Here is a 23554-nt window from a genome sequence, read left to right on the forward strand (position 1 = left end):
GTGAGATTCAATCTTGAAGCCAGATCTAGGCCCTGGAGGGTAAGATCTGGCCTTAGGATCAGCTCTAGCAGGAATATTTGCTTTAGAAACAGTTTTTTGCACGTGTATGTTTCTGTTGTTCAGGGGTTTGGAAATCCGGAAATTTTTTATAAGGGTTCACAGGATTTAAATTTTTTATTAAAGTTTTTTGGAGAATTTCTTAACTTGCTACCACTTGCCATCGCTGTCTTAGTTTTCCCTATTCAAGCTACCTCCACTCCAAACTCTCTCCACGCAGTCATTTCTTTGTCCTTGTATCAAATCCACTCACTAAATCCCTTTCACGCTGCTCCAAATTTGTGCACGCAGGCTTTCTGCCTGTCCATATCACACCTGCAAAACAAATCCGTCCAGCTCCTTCGAATTTCACCCCACCGTCAACCGTTCATCATTCAGATTTCATCCACGCTGTCGGTTCGAAAACTGCAACCCCATTACGCTGCTCTAGCTCCCTTCTTCCTCACGCAAATTTCATTGCTGCAATCGCTGCCATCAAAACCCATCCGCTACCAAAACTTTAATCCACTGCCCTTTTTGCGTTCTTTGCTCCACGTGTATCCCTTAGCCGACCACCTGCGTTCCCTTTTCTCCAAGCTGCCTCACGCAGTCCTTACGCCATCAGCAAACCAACCCACTCCTCATCGTCTTATCGTGCTGCCCATTTACTCACTGCCTCCCCACGTATACTTCACGCTGCTTTTCCAGCTCCATCTCATCCCTGCAGCTGAATTCTCCTTCACTGCTGCCATACCTCCTTCAAAACCCGCGTATTGTTCCTACGCTCCTCAGTTGAAACCCTTTCACGTTGTCTTCATCTTTTCCTTAGCCCGTCGTTTTCCTCGTCCATCCCTCAATCCCTGTAGCTTCCCGTCAACTTACCTCGCCGCACCCATACTCCTCCACAATATATCCTCTTCCTCACGTGTGACTGCCTCATTGCATCAGTCCAGCTCCCTCACGCAATCCTTCTAGCCTCTACCTTCATCCCCGTCGTCAAAACTCTTCCACGCTCCTGCACTTGCACACAATAAACAATAAAATTTTTCGATTCTTTTATTATTGTGTATGGTAAAGTTTAGGGTTAGGCACCTGTTGATTTAATTATATTTTTAGTTTACGTATTCAGATTTTAGTTTAGAATTTTTCAGTCCTTAGGTGAGAATTTATTTGGCTTCATTTTGTTTGATTTTTATATTAAATATAAAAAACTTAAAAAATATAAAAATATAAAAATCCTAAAAAAACGGGGCATAAAAGTTAATGGTTTTGATTTATTTAAAGATTTTCAATTCTTTGTTTCAATTAGATTTTAGATTTATTTTCATTTAAAAAACAAAAAATATAATAAAAATATTTAAAATTAAAAAAAAGGCTAATTAAATTGGAAATTTCTTCTGATGTCTTTTTTCTGTTGTGCTAATAGTATTCATCATTTTGCTATAGTTGAATGAACTTAAATTTTTAGCTGGAGTTTAACCATTGGAAAATGATACATTTCCTAGATTTGGAATTTCAAGCATAATCATTTTAAATTCTAGGTGGTTAGCTTTTAAGTTTCATGGTTATTTAAAGTATTCGATCATTTTGAAATTTAATTGTTGGAACTCTGTGCATCTATTGAATATCTTGCATCTGGTGAAATTAATCATTGCTTGGATTATATAATGCTCGTTACATGTTGGAAATTTTGTAAATATCTTCAAGCAATCATTAAATTACTTTATAAGTAGCAGCAGCTAATTAATTACTTGATTTTCATTAACTCCATAAGGCACTAGTCTTAAGCGTTTAAAGATTTATTCAAATTCTAAAATCGATCAAGTGCTTGTTTCCCCCTGCTGTGTCTCTCAAGCCAGCTGGTTCCTAGTTGGTCTTCCTTTATCCCATATGGTCTACCCCCCTTAGCCTGCTTTAGGGAGATGGCTTAAACGAAGAGATCGAGGATTAGGGTGACAACCCCCGGTCTGAGCGTTGTTGCGGTGCCTAGACACTGTGCGCGACAACAGACCGAAACCAAAAAACCCTGAAGTCAGCGCATGCACTCCTAAAATTAGCCTGAGGAGGTTGGAATGTATTTGCAGGGTTTAAAAGGTTGTTTTGCACATTGCAGTGGACATTGGTGGTTTTTGAGTTTCATGTGCAGGTTCTGGAGGGATAGAGGTTGTTTTGTTTTTAGTGTAACAACAGCATCCAGAGTCAAAACGTGACAGGCGTTGGAAAGCTGATTCAAAGAGCTTCCTTATGACAGTGACCAGAAGTGACTGCGTGCACATTCAATTTGGTCAATTCCCTATGTAATTGACCTCCTTGGTTTTAAACCTAATAAAGCAGTCGCCCATCTTGAAAGCGGATCCGGAGACGTAGTTCATCAGGGACGAACTCCGTAATCAATCTTGTTGTCTGGTATCGCTGTGTATTTGTTGTTTTCATTACTGTTTTGCATCTTATTTATGTTTCCTCATCTGTTGTAAAGTCTTCTTCTAGAGCAGTGCTCACGATTTCAGCACTTTCAGTTAACATTCTATTCATTAATGGTATAATCAATTCTACATCAGTTTCAACATGTGATCATTTAGATCAGCCGTAGAGGAGCTAAAGCGTAGGAAGAAAACTTGGAGGAAGCAAAATAACAAATGGATGAGCAAATGGGGAATTAATTTGCAAGATTGTCCTAATTTTAAAGAGGAGATAAAAAATTGGGTGCTTGAAAAATTTAGGATTGCCATGTGGGAAAAATAGGTTGGCAAAAAAAAAAACAACAACAACGCTATATGTCAAAAATTTCAACCCATTGCAGTGACATGAAGAAAAGACTTATTTGAGTGCCGCAATCAAAGGAAAGGCTATAATTTTATTAGCGCAACTGAGGACCAAATCTCACCATCTTAGGTGCGAAACGGGTAGATAGATGACCTCCAAGGAAGAGTGAGAAGAAAAAATTTGCATCTTTTGCAGGACAGGAGCAGTTGAAACTGAGTGACACTTCATCATGGAATGTCCAGCATATGAAAACATTTGTAATGAATTTGAAAGTGGTCTAAAAGTGAATAGTTACTGAGTGACACTTCATCATGGAATGTCCAGCATATGAAAACATTCGTAATGAATTTGAAAGTGGTCTAAAAGTGAATAGTTTGAGCAACATGTTTGGGGACGCCATGCTTCACAAAACTACAAATTTCTTAATCAAAATTCACAGCAAAAAGATTGTTCCGGAAGCAAACCTGAAAGTGTGATGTCTTGTCGGGTGTGGAGTTTGGATCCCTTGGACGTCATTAATAAAAATATATATATTCTAATCTAATCTAATTGGGTTGACACTTATGTTATTCATCAATTTCCTTTCATACATGTCATGTTCGGTGTGGAGTTTGGATCCCTTGGACGTCATTAATTAAAATATATATATTCTAATCTAATCTAATTGGGTTGACACTTATGTTATTCATCAATTTCCTTTCATACCTTGGAGCGCGCTCTCCATGCCATTCCTTCAGTGCCCTCTCTTCACCACCGTCTCTCTGCTTGCATGCATCTGTTCAACCCCTCGAAAATTAATTCGACTTCTGCAATAGATAGATGGCCTGTTCTCCAGTCAAACTGTTGTTACTGCTTGTCCTTGTGGGTATTGACTCGGAAATCGCAGTAAGAGCAGAAGAGCAACGAGAGGAAGAGGTAAATTTTCTCAAAGCCGCCAAAGATGAAGATATGTTTGAGTGGCTGAAGTGGGTGAGAAGGAAAATTCACAGACATCCTGAGCTCATGTTTAAGGAGTTCAAAACCAGCAAGCTGATAAGGCAAGAACTGGATGCAATGGGAGTGCATTATGAATGGCCCTTTGCACAGACAGGTGTGGTTGCCACTATCGGATCCGGCACTGCCCCAGTTGTTGCTCTCCGTGCTGATATGGATGCTCTTCCGTTGCAGGTATGAATTTTGAAAGAGAGAAGGATATCTATACATACATAGCTTCGCAACATTCATACATTCAATTCATTTATAGAACTAACGACCGTAGTGATTTCTAGTAAGTAATTAGATCATCTATAAATCCCTGCCGCCGTGCAGTGCCTGCTTTAGAGTATGGATTTTGAATCAACATTCGTCATCACATAAACTGTCATGTACTCGGATCACTATAAAGAATTCCGTTAACAGGTCACTGAGTCGGCTCTAGGAACTTGCCGCCCTGCCCTGCGCCAATCAGGCAACTGAGAGCCAGAAGATAGAAAATTAGGGGACCGACCTAAACCTGTAAAGTGATTACGTAAAAAGAAAAGGAAATTCACACAAGTGGGTCGGAATTTCAGTGTGATATATAACAGAGTTTACCGCTTATTACTATTTATAATTGCAGATAAATCATGCTATGCTAAAATTTGGCTACCATTTGGCTACTAGAGTACAAGTGGTTTTCTAAGGTTTTGATCTTTTATTCTGGTTTTCTAAGGTTTTGATTTTTGGGAAAAGTGTCCAAATTTATTTGTACCTTTCTTCTAAAGTGACTTTATAAGTGATAAAGTCAATTTAATTTAAAAGTGATTTTATAAGTGGTAAAGTTACATTCTAATCTAAAGATGACTTTATTAAAGTCAAGAAAGAAGAAATAAATAAATAAATAAATTATTTTAATGTCCACGAGGTTAAAGATAGCATATGGGACAGATTATGACAAATTGCTTCTTCATTTGCTTGATGTATTCGGCCCTTTTTCTGTGAAGCTTCAAAATAAATGCTCTCAGCTTCTCGACAAACCCCTCGCTAAATAGATTATCCCAAGAACTAGTTGCCAGCGTATCTACATAACTTTCCCTGTTGTCTTTGAAGGCGTCACATTCTAAAATGAATTGTTTTTCTGTTTCCACTTTTCGGGAAGAACAAAAAATGCATACTCTTTCCTCCCACACTTCCTTTGGCCTTTTCCAGCGCCCTGTTTCACAACGGAGTTGATGAGAATTAGTCCTTAACTGAGCAATAAGAATTTTGGCTCTCCAAGAGATATTGGCCTCTATCTATGCTTTTGGTTGATGACTATGAGTGAGATTAACACTTCAATATAGTAATTTTTCTTTGTTCCTAGCTCCTTATCCCAAGTATGCTTGTGGAACTTTTTCATAACAAAAGTTTTTATCTCCTCGCTGTTTATGGGACACACGTTCAAGCAAATACCACATTTACTAAACCATTTGTTATTTTGCTGCATCCAAGTTTTTTTTCTCCTGCACAATCTATTATTAAAGACAACCTTTGGCCATCTACCCTCTTCCATTTGTTCAATTTTTTTAAATACCTTATGACTCGCACCATAGCAATTGCTTCAATAGGAGCAGTCCCTGTTTCACTTAACAAGATATCATAAGGAACTGCACTTTTAATCTTAAATTTGTTTGTAATCAAATGCTTCTGAATTTTCTCAATTTGTCTCCACTGCATGTCAGATGTACTGCTAGCCCATAGTTCACAACCATATAGAATCACCGGAATCACTAGAAGCCCAAAAAGAGTTTGAGTGGTTTTCCAGTCCTTCTGCCTCTCTACACCTATTTTGAAAAGCATAAAATGCTTTCCAACCCCCCAAAGTTCTTTTCTTTCTACAAACATTCCAGCTTAGATTTTTGTTTAAATCAATTCCGAGGTATTTGTAATCCGCAACTTCTTCCAGAATGTTGTCTTCAAAGTAGAACTTATGCTAATTATGTTTTCTTTTCTTAGAGAAGACCACTACTTTCATTTTGTTGATATTGACTTGCATCCCCACACTTCTACAAAAATGCTCAAGGGATAGTAAGTGCTCTTGCAAACCAAGAGCCGATTTAGCAATTAGAATAAGGCCATTTGCATACAAAAGAAGCCTTATAACAAACTTGCCCAAATAGATACCATCACCCCCTTGTGAATTTAACCACTCCTCAATCTTGTTGATATATAAACCAAAAAGGGTAGGAGACAGTGGGCAACCTTGCTTGACCCCAATATCGCTTCTAAAACTTTCAGAAATCCCTGCTGAAGTTCTAATTTTGACTTTCACCTCTTCATACAACCTATGCATAGCTACTCTCAAATGTTTAGGAACCCCAAGTTCCTCGTTTTTGTGCCAAATCTTATCCCTAGGAACCGAGTCAAACGCTTTTCTGAAATCAACAAAGCAACAAAATAATTCTTCCTTTTTCTCCCAAACTTTTTCAATGATGTGCCTTAAAGTTATACAATGATCAATTATGGAATGTTTAGGTCTAAAACCTGCTTTCCCTTTAGCACGCTTATCTCTTTCTTCTGCCCCCTTGCTATGTTTTCTAGCATGCTTCCAAATAGATTTGCAAACAAAGGGTTTATCATGATGGTCCTATAATTGGAGGGATTATTGACGTCACCGCTCTTGAAAAGAGGTATTGCCAGACTAGTTGTCCAATCTGTGGGGAGCCCTTGTTGTATGATGTTGTTGAAGATTTTTGTAATGTGAGGTGCAAGAATCTTTGAGCCCCACTTTGATATTCTGCTTGGAGTTCAACTAAATCTTTTGCTTTTCCAACACCCAACTTCTTGATACCCATCTCTACCTCTTATACCTTGAATAATTCAGTATCAATGTTGACCAAGGTGGAAGGGTCAACCTTGGGAACCTACTCATAGAGTTGTCTTGCATAGTCAAACCATTTAGAAGCTGTAATATTATTTCCAATTTGTATCTTTTTTGGTTGGAGTTCCTTCCAAAATAATTTGGAATTATTTTTCCCAATGAAGATTAGTTCTTCCCTCCTTGAAACCATGAAATCGGCCTTTTTCTTGCTTAATAACTGCTTGTAAGCTTTGAGATTTATGTTATCCTTGTTTGACTCTTTCCACCTTTTCCTTGCTTTTCGCATTCCTCGTCAAACCAAGCATTAACCTGAAAGCAATTTGTTTCAGACTTCTTAATTTTTACTCTTTTGCACTTTGCAAGTGCGCATTGAATTAAATGTGTTAATTCATGACTACGAAGGCTGTGAATTGTAATTTTCTCATTCTCAAAGAGCCTCTCTAGTGTCATTTTGAAGGTATTACAATTTTTTGGCGTCAAAAGGATTCTGCCCTGTGAGAGATTTCGTTGGACATTCTGAATTTTTTACTCTAATTGTTTCTTTCCAATCCAAGAGAAACATAAATAAATTGGCTTGTGATCTGATTTCAAGTCCCACAGCTGATCTCCAATCAAAACTTCCTCCATTTTCTCACACAAACCATGCGAGCAAATTACATAATCTACCACACTTGCTCCATTGTAAGTATTACAAGTGAAATTACTGGAATTTGCCCATCTAGTCAAGCCATTACAAATGACTAAATCAAAGGTCCCACATAGAGTAAGCAATTGTTCACCAAAGAGATTGCAGCCCTTGTCCTCTGAAATTCTTTCCCACTGATGATTATTTTCTTCTGTAAGCCAAATAGGGTCACAATCATCTTTACAACAAAGAATGCTAGCTTGCTCACTTGCAGCCCTAGCATTGAAATCACCCACTATAAGGACTTCACCTAGCTGTGAATATGTTGCAATATTCGCTTTTAAGGCTGCAAATGGACCTTTGTGGTCAAGCCCTCTACCTTTGTAGCTTTTTGAAACCTGCACTGCAAAATAGCTGTTGGACACAGATTGTCATTGATGTCAATATGGCAATATTCGAGGAGTAGACAGAGCCAAGAGGAGCAGAACTCATATATATATATATATATATATATATATATATATATGCCATATTCGAGGAGCAGACAGAGCCAAGAGGAGCAGAACTCAGATATATATATATATATGCCATATTCGAGGAGCAGACAGAGCCAAGAGGAGCAGAACTCTATATATATATATATATATATATATATATATATATGCATGCATTTAAACAGCGTTCGGGGACCATATATGCCAAAATAGAGCTATCGGAGCTACATAGGAGCCATATATATATACACCATACATATATGCCAAAGTACAGGAGCAAACAGAGCCAACAGAGGATGCAGACAACCATTGGAGCAACAGAGGAACAAGTAGAGCTATGGGTGCATGTATATTATCGGGAGCTATCGGGCCACAAAAGAACTATATGCATGCAGATACAGGCAGAGGAGCATATATCATACATATGTGTTTTTACACTATCCAGGGTGTAGAGCCTTATACATATACATTTATGCTATTGGGCCGGTAAAACCCATGTATGCATGTTTTAACACTATCGGCGGACAAAAAGCCCATATACATAGGCTAAACACTAACGGAGGCGGAAGACTTGGCTCTAGGGCAATTACACTATCGGAGGCGGATTGCGGACTTGAAACTCTATACATGGGAGTGTTGAGTTGTATCGGGTCCGGCACATCACATCGCTATGAGGGGTCTATGTTAACGTCGAGCCTTGACCTTGTGTGACTTGCGATCGCCGATAGCGATAATCGCATCGACACTTCGGAAGTGGGCGCTACAATATGTCAAGCGGTACATTGCGATCGCTGATAACGATATCACATCGGACCTTCGCCAGTAGCAACTCCCGACTGCGATGCATATCCATGCGGACCCGCCGCACATTGCAATATAAGTTAATCTATTATCGCATCCGTCACAATCGCATATGTTATGAAGCCTTGCCACACCCAAGCGCCGATTGCGATGAACGTTGCGGACCCGATGCGACATCACAACTTGGCTTAATATAATATCGCGTCCAGTGGTGGATCGGCCGTCGGCCATCGGCGGTGTCATGGGCCCGACATATAAAGGACCGCCGGGAGTCGCGAATCGCCGATTGTGATTTAAGCTGCGGACCCGATACAGTTTAGATGCGGGTGTAATATTGCTTGAAGTCCGCCCCTTAGTCTTTTGACTGGTTTTTCTCATATACTCTGTGTAATGAAATATTTGGCTTGCGCAGGGTGTTTTAGGCTGAAAGGCTTACGATAGTTGTTTCTGATGGTTCAGAAGGTTGAACGTCAGTTAAAAGGGGTGAATCATGGCAATTATGATTGCGATCGAGACACAACATCTCCGTTAAACTAGTGAAAAGAAAAACTCTGTGTATGCCTGCAATCATTGCCAAAAGGAGCATTGTTACAGTAAATCGGGAAGATGTGTTCTCTGTGGGTTGTTTGGACTTGTCAAATAAATCTACGTGTCCCCAGAGAGTTAGTGAACTCACACAGCGGAAAGGAAGCCGCAGCGACGAGGAGGAAGCCTAAGAGGCAGTGTAAGCGGAAACGAATGGACAGAGGCATGGGGAATGAATAAAACAGGGAAAACAAAGAACTGTGGTGGCAGTTGTGGTGGTGAATAACCAGAGTGAGAGGAAGCAGAAGTAGGAGAGGCAGTAGAAGCAGCAGAGGCAGGAGAGTAGGAGTGAAGGAGAACCTTAGCAGAACAGAGATCAGCAGCATACCTGTTTATACTAGGTTTGGGTTGGAGCCCAAGAGGTTAGAGCCTCAGAACTGAACAGGATTGACATCCTTAGGGGTTGGTGCTCCTAAGTGCAAAACCATTGCAAAACAGAGTTGGTGCTCTGGAGGTTGGAGCCTCACTGAAGTCCAAGTTGGAGCTTGGCAACTAATCACAACCAGATATATACTTATATTGTATTTACTTCATTGCACTGTTTTGTGTTAATAAAAGCATTAATTCCAGCTGTCGATTTCTGTGTTCTATATATATACATATATATATATGCTTTTGGTAATAACTAGAACAATTAAAAAGAAATACTGATTCACCCCCCCTCTCAGTATTTCCAACAATTGGTATCAGAGCAGGCTTCTTCATACTAGCCTAACAGCTTGAAGAAGGATCCGCAGCCATGATGAGAAATCACGAAGCATCAGGAAGACCTCCTCTGTTCGATGGCACTAACTTTGGTTTCTGGAAAAAGAGAATGACCTACTACTTAATGTCCCTTGGACCTGAAGTCTGGCATTTTGTTCAAAATGAGTATCATATGCCTACCACTCTTCCAACGGATCAAGACGAGAGGAAAGCCTACATTGCAAATGCAAAGGCCTTAAACTCCATCACTAGTGGAATCACTGATTCCGAGTTCACAAAAGTCATGAACTGTGACTCTGCCAAAGAAATGTGGGACAAGCTAGTTGGCTTATACGATGGAGACTCAAAAGTCAAGAAGGCAAAGCTTCAAACTCACAGAAGACAATTTGAAAGCCTGAGGATGGAAGATGAAGAAGATATTGCAGCATACCTCCTCCGAGTAGCTGAAGTGGTCAACTCCCTTAAAGGATTGGATGAAAAAATTGAAGTACCATTGTTCAAAAAGTATTAAGATCTCTTCCAGACAGATTTGACTCCAAAATAAGCGCCATAGAAGAAGTAAAGGATTTAGATACCCTCAAGATGGATGAACTCCATGGAATCCTCACTGCCTATGAGATGAGGAAAGGTGGCCCAAGCCCCAAAGATGCAGCATTCAAGGCTTCAAAGTTAAAGAAGGGGAAAGAAAGGAATGACTGTAGTGATGAGTCTGATGTGGAATCCGAATTGGCTCAATTTGTACGAAAGCTGAAGAAAGGATTTAAGCTTAAAGGCAAGTACCCTCTTATCTGTTTTAAGTGTGGAAAAATAGGTCATTATGGCAAAATGTCCTCATAAACATGATAGTGATGATGAAGGAAATTCTAAAAGAATGGCACACAAAAAAAAAGGGTTCAATAAGAAGAACTTCTTCTCTAAGCAAGATGAGTTTGATGAGGCAGGAGTAGTTTCTAGGAAGAAAATTGACTCAAACTGTGGCTACTTCAACAGGTACAAAACCATGTTTCTTGGACACTATTTTCATTGTAAAAACTTCGGTCATCAAGCCAGACATTGCATGGCCCGCAGAAGTGAAACGCCTAAGCTAAAGGACCGAATAATCAATTCATATGCCCCCAAAAGGTAGGAACAAATCAAAACCTTCAATTCATTTGATCCCTTGACCAAATTCGATCTGATTTGCTCATTTTGCTACAATAATGGACACTATGAACGAAAGTGCCCACTCAAAGGAAGAAAGACGAGTCGTAAGATTTCCAACATGGATAAATGCGGCCTGGCTCTATATGCTCAAAATAATGGAAATCATTGGTTTGTGGACAGCGGGTGTTCTAGACACATGACAGGAGACAAAAGGAAGTTTGTCTCATTGAGCAAAAAGGAAGGAAATGTGTCTTTTGGAAGTGGATCTGCCAGAATTGCGGGAAAAGGAACTGTTACTCTGATCAACGGAAAAGGAAAAGCTCAAGATGCTCTGCTAGTAGATGGGCTCAAACACAATCTCTTGAGTGTCAGCCAAATTTGTGATCAAGGACATAAGGTTGTCTTTAGCACCAAAGACTGTGAAATAAGGAACTCTTCCTCAGGGGAACTTGTGGCGAAAGGGGTTAGAACACCAGACAACATTTACATTCTGAACAAGATTCAAGAAAATAAATGCTACCTGAGTCAGACAGATGAAAGTTGGCTGTGGCACAAGCGACTTGGACATACAAGCTTCGAAAATTTGGTCAATATCAGCAAGATTAGAGCTGTACGAGACATCCCAAGGCTGTTCAAACCAAATCAAGGAGTATGTGGTCCATGTCAACATGGAAAGCAAACCAGAACCAACCACAAGACAAAGGAGCTTTCTACATCAAAGCCCTTGGCGATCATCCATGCTAATCTATGTGGACCAACTAGAATCAGGCACTCCAAGGAGAAAGGTGCTTTGTGTTATTTGTTGATGACTATACTAGAATGATGTGGATATATTTTATAAAGTATAAATCTGAAACTTTTGAATGTTTTAAGAATCTAAAAGCCCTTGTAGAAAATGAAAAGGATACAAAAATTAAGTGCCTCAGAACAGACAGAGGGGGAGGATTCACATCAAATGAGTTTAGTAAGTTCTGTAATATTCATGGAATTAAAAGGGAATTCTCTGCTGCCAGAACACCTCAACAAAATGGGTTAGTTGAAAGAAGAAACCGAACAGTCCAAGAAATGGCAAGAACAATGTTACTAGCAGTAGACTTGCAGCCGAAATTCTGGAGAGAAGCAGTAGGGACAGCTGTCTATACATTAAATCGAACTCAATTGAGACCAAACTGTGAAAAAACACCTTATGAGTTATGGAAAGGAAGACCAGCTTCAGTAAAGTACTTCAAGATCTTTGGAAGCAAGTGCTTCATAAAAATCAATGATGGCTCACCAGGAAAATTTGATTCTCGCATTGATGAAGGGATATTTCTTGGATACTCTACACGGAGCAAGGCTTACAAGTGCTACAATTTTCGACTGAAGAAAATAGTGGAAAGAATTGATGTAAAGGTTGATGAAGGACTTCCAGAAAAAGAAATTGAAGAATATGAAGATGATCTTTTCATTGAAGAAGAAGGACCTAAAGAAGAAGAACCTGAAGAAGAAGAAATAGATGAGGAAGAAGAAGAGGAGAAAGAACCACCTCATACCCCTTCAAAGATGAAGTTTATCCAGAAATATCATCCAGAAGAGCAGATTATTGGCAATAGAGATGAAGGGATGCAAACCCGAAGAAGGGTGACCATTACACCAAAGAGAAATGTTATTGCTCTTCTATCTATGACAAAACCAGAAACATTTGCAGAAGCAAGTAAGGGTTCTCATTGGGTAAAAGCCATGGAAGAAGAAATGTCCCAAATTGAGAAGAATAAGACATGGGAGCTGGTACCTCGTCCAAAGGACAAAAACATAATAGGAACCAAATGGGTGTTCAAAAATAAAATGAATGAGGAAGGACAGGTTATCAAAAACAAGGCAAGGCTTGTCTGCAAAGGCTATTCACAAATTGAAGGAATTGACTTTGAAGAGACATTTGCACCAGTAGCCCGTATGGAAGCTATCAGGATGTTCTTGGCTTTTGCTTGCTCAAAAGGATTCAAAATCTATCAAATGGACATGAAATCAACATTTCTAAATGGGGAACTCAAAGAAGAAGTCTACATGGAGCAGCCAGAAGGGTTTGATCTAACAGAAGGAAAGGACTTAGTCTGTAAGTTGAAAAAAGCTTTATATGGGTTGAAACAAGCTCCTAGAGCTTGGTATGCAAGACTAGATCACTATCTACAACAACAAGGCTTCAAAAAGGGAGTGGCTGGAAGTAATCTATACATAAAGATGGATGAAGGTAAGTTACTAGTTACTCTTGTTTATGTCGATGATCTGATTTTTGCTAGTAATAATGATGAAATGAGCCATGAATTTTCTCAAAACATGTCAAAAGAGTTTGAGATGTCAATGATAGGAGAGTTGTCTCACTTCCTTGGACTTCAAGTATCTCAAACCAGAGTAGGATTGTGTATATCTAACCAAATATCTAAAAGACATGCTCAAAAAATATGGAATGGACGACTGTGCACCCATGAGCACACCTATGACCACAAATTGCAAATTGAGCAAAGATGATGACTCCCCTCTAGTAGATGCAACTCATTACAGGTCAATGATTGGAGCCCTTCTATACTTAACAGCTACAAGACCAGACATAATGCAGGCAGTAGGAATGGTGGGAAGATTTCAATCTGCTCCCAAACAATCCCATTTATTAGCTGTAAAAAGAATTCTCAGATATCTGAAAGGAACTTCTGATTTCAGTCTTTGGTACCCAAAGAGCTCAACACTGATTGTAACTGCATACACCGATGCTGATTGGGCTAGAAGTATAGATGATTGGAAAAGTACTAGTGGAAATGCGTTCTTCCTAGGAGACTGTTTAGTATCTTGGTTCAGCAAAAAACAATAATCCATATCATTATCCACAGTGGAAGCTGAGTGTATTGCTGCAGCAGACTGTTGTACTTAGATACTATGGATAAAGGAAGCTCTGAAAGATGTCGACATATGTACAGATCAACCGATTACCGTCTATTGTGACAACACAAGTGCTATCAGTCTCAGCAAAAATCCAGTGATGCACTCAAGAACCAAACACATACCAATCAAGTATCATTTCCTCCATGAGCAAGTAGCTGAACAAAACATCGTCCTGGAATATATCAGTACTAAGGAGCAGATAGCTAATATTTTCACAAAACCTCTTCCTTGAGAAGCATTCAAACATCTACGTCAAAAGATGGGGGTTATCTCTTTATCATCACTCTAGTTCATTCATAAAGATGTAGCAGGATAGGGGGGGTAGTTTGACAAGGGGAGTCCGTATGCATTCCTTTGCCATTGATGTCAAAAGGGGAGAGCAGAAGAATATTGCCATCAATAACAAAGGGGGAGATTGTTGGACACAGATTGTCATTGATGTCAATATGGCAATATTCGAGGAGCAGATGGAGCCAAGAGGAGCAAAACTCAGATATATATATATATATATATATATATATGCATGCATTTAAACAACGTTCAAGGACCATATATGCCAAAATAGAGCTATCGGAGCTACAGAGGAGCCATATATATATACCATACATATATGCCAAAGTACAGGAGCAAACAGAGCCAACAGAGGACGCAGACAACCATCGGAGCAACAGAGGAACAAGCAGAGCTATGGGTGCATGTATATTATCGGGAGCTATCGGGCCACAAAAGAACTATATGCATGTAGATACAGGCGGAGGAGCATATATCATACATATGTGTTTTTACACTATCGGGGGCGTAGAACCTTATACATATACATTTATGCTATCGGGCCTGTAAAACCCATGTATGCATGTTTTAACACTATCGGCGGACAAAAAGCCCATATACATAGGCTAAACACTAACGGAGGTGGAAGACTTGGCTCTAGGGCAATTACACTATCGGAGGTGGATTGCGGACTTGAAACTCTATACATGGGAGTGTTGAGTTGTATCGGGTCCGGCACATCGCATCGCTATGAGGGGTCTATGTTAACGTCGAGCCTTGACCCTATGCGACTTGCGATTGCTGATAGCGATAATCGCATCGGCACTTTGGAAGTGGGCGCTACAATATGTCAAGCGGTCCATTGCGATCGCCGATAGCGATATCGCATCGGACCTCCGCCAGGGGCAACTCCCGACTGCGATGCATATCCATGCGGACCCGCTGCACATTGCAATATAAGTTAATCTATTATCGCATCCGTCACAATCGCATATGTTATGAAGCCTTGCCACACCCAAGCGCCGATTGCGATGAACGTTGCGGACCCGATGTGACATCACAACTTGGCTTAATATAATATCGCGTCTAGTGGTGGATCGGCCGTCGGCCATTGGCAGTGTCATGGGCTTGACATATAAAGGACCGCCGGGAGTCGTGAATCGCCGATTGTGATTTAAGCTGCGGACCCGATACAGTTTAGATGCGGGTGTAATATTGCTTGAAGTCCGCCCCTTAGTCTTTTGACTGGTTTTTCTCATATACTTTGTGTAATGAAATATTTGGCTTGCGCGGGGTGTTTTAGGCCGAAAGGCTTACGATAGCTGTTTCCAATGGTTCAGAAGGCTGAACGTCAGTTAAAAGGGGTGAATCATGGTGATTATGATTGCGATCGGGACACAACATCTCTGTTAAACTAGTGAAAAAAAAAACTCTGTGTATGCCTGCAATCATTGCCAAAAGGAGCATTGTTACGGTAAACCGGGAAGATGTGTTCTCCATGGATTGTTTGGACCTGTCAAATGAATCTACGTGTCCCCAGAGAGTCAGTGAACTCGCACAGTGCAGAGGAAGCTGCAGTGATGAGGAGGAAGCCTAAGAGGCGGTGTAAGCGGAAACGAATGGACAGAGGCATGGGGAATGAATAAAACAGGAAAAACAAAGAACTGTGGTGGCAGTTGTGGTGGTGAATAACTAGAGTGAGAGGCAGCAGAAGTAGCAGAGGCAGCAGAGGCAGGAGAGTAGGAGTGAAGGAGAACCTCAACAGAACAGAGATCAGCAGCATACCTGTTTATACCAGGTTTGGGTTGGAGCCCAAGAGGTTGGAGCCTCAGAACTGAACAGGACTGACATCCTTAGGGGTTGGTGCTCCTAAGTGCAGAACCATTGCAAAACAGAGTTGGTGCTCTGGAGGTTGGAGCCTCACTGAAGTCCAAGTTGGAGCTTGGCAACTAATCACAACCAGATATATACTTATATTGTATTTACTTCATTGCACTGTTTTGTGTTAATAAAAGCATTAATTCCAGCTGTCGATTTCTGTGTTCTATATATATACATATATATATGCTTTTGGTAATAACTAGAACAATTAAAAAGAAATACTGATTCACCCCCCCTCTCAGTATTTCCAACAATAGCATGCTGCAATTCTGATGTGGTTTCCATTTTCTGATATTTTAAACAAAATGAATTGCTTATTTGAGTCTTCTTTTTCTAACTAAATGAGACGGCCTTCTTTCTCCCTTACTAAAACCATGATACCCCCGTGCCCTTTACCATTCCCTGCTGCCTTGTTCCACACTGCCATCTTCTAGTGTCCTTCAAATAGAGATGTCTTGCGCCCTTCATGCTCATGTGTTTATGAGGCAAATTATGTCTCTATCTTTTGCAATAGGCCCTAACCCAGGTCTTCATCTCCATGGGTAACTTCTGCAGTTCCAACAAACTAATTTGAAGGAAACCTGGGTATGACTTGGTTGCTATTTATTTTGACATGCAAGACTCACATTTGAGTCTTTGTCCCTGCTTTCCCATACTGACATTGCTTTTTGATTTCCTGTTGAAGAGTTTGTTGCCTCTTCTTTATTACCATCTTGCTGCTCTGTTTTGGAAGGAGGTCCAAATCACACTATCACAACTTTGTCTTTGTAAATCCATGCTCTCTTGCCTTCATCTCTTGCTGCCCTAACCTTTAAAATTTCTTGCCTTCTTTCCTCCTTTTGTTTTACAATTAAATCTTCTTCTAGGAAAAAACGAGAACCCCTCCAGAGATGTTTCTTGCTTAGAATGATATATTTATCACGCAAGCTAGGCATAATGACTTTTATGGGCCTGGCTCTCTCCCCGTTAAACTTACCCACCCTCCATGCTTGGCATATTTGTCCTTGCCATAGCAACTTGTCTTTCAAGAAGTCTCTTGCAAGGTCAAGAGTACATTCATTTTTCTCATAGCCTTTCACTTCTTAATAATTATGTTTGCTGCCCTATTTTATCTTTCCTTGCCTTCACTATCTTGCATTTGTCAACCTGAATATTTGTTTCTCCTTCCTTATTAGCAGAATTGCTAACAACTTGAGCCCAAGTTTTCGAAACTTTGGTGGAATCTCCTTTCGTTTCTTCTCTTGCGTTCTCTTCATGGTTGTTTATTTGGGCAATCATTTTCCCTTTATCCTGGGATGATTTCACATTCACCATCTCTGTACTTTCCACTACAGATTTCTTTATGTTTTGCAAATCCGCCTTCATGTGTTGCCATTTTCTCTTCCCTATCATGAGAGCTTCCTGTAGCAATGCCACTTGTTCTTTTAAAACTTTATTGCTTTTTGCTAAAGCCTTGTTCTCAGCTGTTATTATATGAATTTTATGATCTCTTTCCTGCCCTTTAGCTTCTAAAACCTCCAACCTTTGTTTTGCATTTAACAATTCTTTCACATAAAGATCAGATGACCAGCTGAGAGGTGTGGATGTGGGGCTATATAAGGCAGAATGCTTGTAGAGGAGACTTGTTTGAGTGCTTTTTGTGAAGGGCTCAAGTACTTTTCTTTTTAGACCGTTTCTTCCTTGTTTGCTCCCATTTTAGACGGGCTATTCTTCGTTTTAAAATGCCCCGATATTGTTTGGCATTGACCCAAACCCACTTCCTAGCTTTGGCGGATGAGGCAATTTTCACTTGTCCTAAATCATTTGTCTCCACATGTTCTGAAATTTCTTGTTCCTTTGTCATGTTTGAATGCATTTGCTGCTCCTTGCTCGCTGCTCAATACTTCTGCTGCATAAAAGCTCCCTGCTCTCACACTGCTCACTGTTCACTGCTTGCTGCTCTCACTGCTGACCACACTGCTCACACTGCTCGGACAATTGCACTGAACAAACGAGAACTCATTGTCGCTCCAAGAGAAACCTGTCAAAGAAAATTGCAGCAGAAAAGTTCCCACAAAATTCTTTGTGCAAATTCTTAAAATAATTACTGTCGTGCTCTTCTTTTCTGAAATTCTACAAAGATCTCCGATAAAAATACATTTAACATTAAACTCTCACGAGAATTAACAATATCACTTAGAGTTACCACTTAACGCTTTGCCGAGATTTGAAACCTATTGCCTGTTGTGGAAATTAACGGCGAAGAGAAAATGAAAATCGCATAACGAGTATCTGCAAGCCCAACGAAATAGTGGCATAGTATCACCCTCAGAGAGACTAACAGTTCACGTCGACCTTTCCCAACTTCCCAGAAAATCTCAAAGTGTCAGCAAGGTTGTATTCAAACAGTAACAAACACTGACACCACCAAGTGAAAAAGTGACCATGGAAATAAAAGGCTAAGTGGGTCTTTATTTAAGTAGGTGAGTTAAAAAATAGAAAGTGAGAATTAAATGTACATTTATTCTCATCCCTAGATCTAAATGAATCTCAGCCATTAGATCTTAGGGTAACCGAGATTATTCTCTGTTGGGTGAGCCGGTTTTGGCACCCAGATTGTATTCAGAAACATCACAATGATAAAACCCTCAGATAGCTGCACTTGTTTTCCCGCATTGGGTTTTTTCGAGGACATTGGTCCAAAAAGAATGGTGTCACTTGTGTCCTTGTTTTGTTTCCTTTAGTTGATGATATGTAATTTGTTGAGCATGTACTTGTATTTATTTTCAATATTTACATGGTAAATAACTTGTTAATTAATCAGAACAAGTAGGCAGAAATAAATCAGAAAGTACATGAAGGGTTTCTAACAGTTAGACTTAGAAATTCCAACAAAGCTTCTAAGGGAGTTCGAAATCCAGCAGGGAGAGTCGAGATCCAGTGCCAGAAGCTAGGGTGTGAGATCGGAGGGCAAAAAGGTCGAATTTCTTGACAGCAGGAGATTAGCAGAGGAGGTGACACAAAGCCTAGCTAGTGTGACGCAGATCTGCATAGGATTGATGCAGAAGGTGCACAGAGGCAGTGTGGGGCCAACCAACCAGCCCTTGATCAGTGTCGGTTTTCCCGAATTAGTGTGAGGTTTTTTCAGTAACTCTTTGCCAGCATTTCTTTGTATCGGATAGCCAGTTTGGGCATCCAACGATTTGTACTTAGATTTACTACTGCATAATAATTAAAAGTCTCAGTTGCTGCACCAGTTTCCCACATTGGGTTTTTCCGGGGATATTGTCCAAAAACAATTGTGTTGATGTGTGTGTTTATTTCTCTCCAGTGTAGTATTTAGTTTCCGCAGTATTTTATTTTGTGTAGGTTGCAGTGTATGTATTTCAGTATTTGCCGTAGAAAACTGTAAGTAACTTATTCAAGTAAGTTAAGAAGTAGGTGAAATATTATAAGTTTGCTGTAGTTGGAATCAGGTAAACGATTTTTCACATGGTATCAAAGCACAAATTATGAGCAGAAGAGCTTAGTTGCAGAAAGGAAGAGGGAGTTCGAAATTACTGTAGAGGCAGTGATTCGAAACCTTAGATGCAACACAGTTCTTGGGTCAAGGAGTTCGAAGTTTTTAGGGTAGATCGATTTCTTTGTGTGAGTCGACAGAGAAATTCGATTTCCAAATCGAAGCTTTCCAGAGGCAGAAGGGAGCAACGTATTTTTCCTTACAGAGCAGAGCTTCAGCTAGGACACAGATATTTTGTCGTAGTTGCTGGAAGAATAGCATCAGTGGGAGAGAAGAGCACATACTGAGGGAATTCCTCCCTCAGGGGACTTCTAGCCAAGAAGTTCGAATTTTCCTAGCAATTGTCTGCGAGATTTCTCACTCTAGAAGGGAGTGCGAATAATTGAGCAGCAGCTGCGTAATGCAGGAGAGGGAGCAGTTCGACTTTTTTTCTAGAGAGATGGCATCAACTGGGTTGAGAGATTAAGATCGGTTAGACGGAGCCTCCAACTATGTGATCTGAAAGGCTAGGATCTCCTGTCTTCTTGATGAACATTATCTCAAAACATATGTCAATAGTGTGGTAGCTATACCTGCCGATGCAGATCCGCTCAAGAAGTTCAAGGCTGAGATGGCGAAGACTAGGAGGATCATTCTCGACGGGGTTTGAGATCATGTAGTGTATCCCATATAGCCGACAAGGATACTGCTCGACATATGTGGGAAGCCTTAGCTATGTTGTATGAAGGATATTCCGAGCAGCAGAAGATGTACTTATAGGAGAAGTTGAGATACACGAGGATGCAGAAAGGGGAGCGAGTGGACCCCTTCCTTACAAAGCTTCAAGATGTCTGGGACCAGTTGTCTTCGGTAGGATCAACACCCCAACCCTCAAAGTTTGTATGATTAGCGTTGAATAACGTTTCTGAAGATTGGCAAGTTTTCGTCTAGAGCATCTTGGGCAAAGAAAAACAACAAAATTGGGAACGTGGGTGCACTGATCTACAGCAGGAAGAAATGAGGTGTGATCTGGTGAAGGCCACCATCAGTGGAAGTGGGACGAAGCAGGTGAAGGAAGAGGAGGATGTGGCCCTTGCGTCAAAGGGACAACAAGAGTAGCGCAGAAGAAATAAGGATATTTGGAAGATCAAGTGCTTAAGGTGTGGCAAGCTGGGCCACTACAACACTCAGTGTCCTCTCAGAAAGAATGACAAGGAGGAGAAGCATGATCAACATGCTACATCCACAGAGATCGATAAAGTGTCCACCATATTGGAGGAAGAGTTTGCCATGATTGCCGAGATGCCTCCAGGGGTGAGGTGGGGCGATTTGGAGCTGTAGCCCCAGAGAGCTACAGGATGGGCATGATTCTTGAGGAGGTCCACCTCATGAATCAATAACTTGCTACGGGAGCCCAAGACATTCAGTAGCAGGATGGACCAGTGGCAGTTGGTGCAGTTAGGTGCCAGAATGACAGATGTAGTGTCTAGTAGCAAGTCAGAGACTGAGCAACGCGGAGAAAAGTTGGGAGCAGTGCAGTTGGCATAGTGCAAAGTTAGCAACAACATAGAGGCTTCAGTGACAACGTAGAGGCTAGCAGCAGTTAGAACTCAGACGAAAAATGCATCATACTGACCACAATTGATTCAGTATATAGGATGCTTTTCCATTGCAGAGTGCAGCAGCAACAGATGGAGAGAGGGTTGCGGTGCAGATGCAGTGTTGGCAGCAGTTCAGCAAGGCTGACAACAACACAGATGCAACTCATATCAGAGTTGCTCAGTAGCAGTAGTTGTTGGGCAGTAGAGCCAGACATCAACAATGCAACAGGAGATGGAGCAGAGACAGAGTGATGCTTCAGTGGGTTGCAGCACTAGAGCACATTCCTCGCTAAGAGGGAGTGTTGATTTCTATAGCATCGGATGTGCACTAACCTTGAAACTTTGCAGAGAGGCTAAGACACATGCATTCTCCAATACCTAGAAATTGTTTGGGAAAATTCCACCTAGAGATGATTTACTTAAAATAATTAACTTTTTAAAATGGTTCCCTAAGTCTAAACTTAGGAAATCTATTTAATTGAAGGGTATTAATTAAATCAGGTGTCAATCTTCTAAAAGAAGATGAGGATCAACTCCTAGTTAATCTTAGCCATTGATTATGTTTTAATCTTGGCCATTGGAGCTCCAATGAGGGATTATAAGGAGTCCGATGCGCACTTGGAGAACACATCGAATGAGAGATCAAAGATTGAATTTCTCAAGAGTAGCAACGTTGAGTTGCCGGAGTGAGATTGAGTGATCTTCTTGCAGTGAGGGGCATGGATAGTAGTCCGGATGAGAGTTTTTCCAAATTTGGAGAGAGCAAAGTGGAGAAGGCATAAAAGAATTCAGTGAGGCAACGCAATGCCACACAGAGGCAACGCAAAGCTTTAGAGGGAGTTCGAAATCCAGTAGGGAGAGTCAAGATCCAATGCCAAAAGTTGGGGTGTGAGACTGGAGGGCCAGAAGGTCGAATTTCCAGACAACATGAGATCAATAGAGGAGGTGACGCAGAGCCTAGCCAGTGTGACACAGATCTGCGTAGGATTGACATAGAAGCTACGAAAGGCAGCGTGGGTCCAGCCAACCAGCCCCTGATCAATGTCGGATATCCCTAATTAGTGTGAGATTTTTCTCACCAACTCTTTCCCAACGTTTCTCTGCATCGGATAACCAATTTGGGCATCCAATGATTTGTACTCAGATTTACTATTGCATAATAATTAAAACCCTTAGTTGCTGCATTGGTTTTCACACATTGGGTTTTTCCGGGGACATTGTCGAAAAACAACTGTGTTGATGTGTGTTTTTATTTCTCTCAAGTGCAGTATTTTATTTTGTGTAGGCTGCAGTGTATGTATTTCAGTATTTTCCATAGAAAACTGCAAGTAACTTGTTCAAGTAAGTTAAGAAGTAGGTGAAATATTACCAGTTTGATGCAGTAGGAATTGGGTAACCGATTTTTCACAAAACAAGCCTTCCTAATGAGGCCGAAATGATAAAATAATGGTGCAAAGGGCCGTTGGAAGGCCAAGATAAGTCCTCCATGTGCTATGATGAAGAGGAGGGCTCCTAAAATGATGACCAAGAGGTTGGGCCCTTGGTTTCCAAGCAAAACATCTGTGGTGCTCCCAAGTGGCTGTGGGGCACAATCAAGGGTCTCATGGGTCTTCAACTGGATCAAACATGTCAATGCTCCATCAATAACTAGAATGATGACACATGGCCTCCCATGTCTTTCCAGATGAGATAAAACCCCATCTGGGCCCTGGATCATCTACGAAGTGTCATGTGCAAGTGTGTGGCCGATTGGGCAACGTGGTCCACGTGCATGTTCATCTTTTTTGGCTGGGGCATGAACAAGTAATATGTGGATGAAGAAGAATCCCATTGCGTGGCAATCAATGCTTTATTGTGGTGGAGGCCCATGGCTCTCAACGCTCACCCCACAAGTGCCATTGTGACCCTCTAGAGGGCTTAGACCCCCGTATAGGGAGACTAAGTTCAAATGGAGACCCATCTACAATCCTGTATAAGATCCAATGCGTCTCCTCACCTTCTAGTACAACAAATCCATTAGTGTAATGGAGTAAATAAACTTGCTAACCATGGGCAAAAGTGGACACTTCGTAGTGGCGTGCCCTTCCAAATGGGCTTTAGAAGGTACATGTGTTTCCTAGCTCAACAAGAGAGGTTAGTAAAGGACCCTATTAGGTGGTTTCTAAGGGAGTAACATGTCCATGGCACATCCGTCAAATGGCAGGGGTCATGTGAAATGATGGTGGAACATAATGGGGCAACGAAGAAGGCTCCAAGCCACATGCCATGGTACAATGGTAGCTATAATGAGGGAAGCCCACACATTGGGTGTATTGATTTAGGAGGGAGAAATCATGGTACATGAGTTACCCCAATCTTTGTTTTTCCACCCATATTCATATGCCTTTTGCCTTTTATTGATTTTTCTTTCTTTTAACTACTCGGGGCTACATGGTATGAGAG

The 23554-nt window shown here is 40.8% G+C and overlaps 1 protein-coding gene across 1 annotated transcript in view; it reads left to right on the forward strand.

Moving 5' to 3' along the window:
* The first annotated feature begins 3469 nt into the window (after window positions 1-3469).
* Window positions 3470-23554, forward strand: part of LOC149186054 (IAA-amino acid hydrolase ILR1-like 3) — a 218891-nt gene continuing 198806 nt past the window's right edge. Inside the window, exon 1 of the mRNA XM_089410872.1 lies at window positions 3470-3966. Within this exon, the coding sequence (XP_089266998.1) occupies window positions 3619-3966 (348 nt within the window). The 5' untranslated portion in view covers window positions 3470-3618. The remainder of the gene's footprint in view (window positions 3967-23554) is intronic.

Source organism: Pinus tabuliformis, chromosome 3_1 (genome assembly GCF_031772625.1).
Source record: "Pinus tabuliformis cultivar Carrire ecotype Pingquan chromosome 3_1, CPIR1, whole genome shotgun sequence".
Classification (NCBI taxonomy): domain Eukaryota; kingdom Viridiplantae; phylum Streptophyta; class Pinopsida; order Pinales; family Pinaceae; genus Pinus; species Pinus tabuliformis.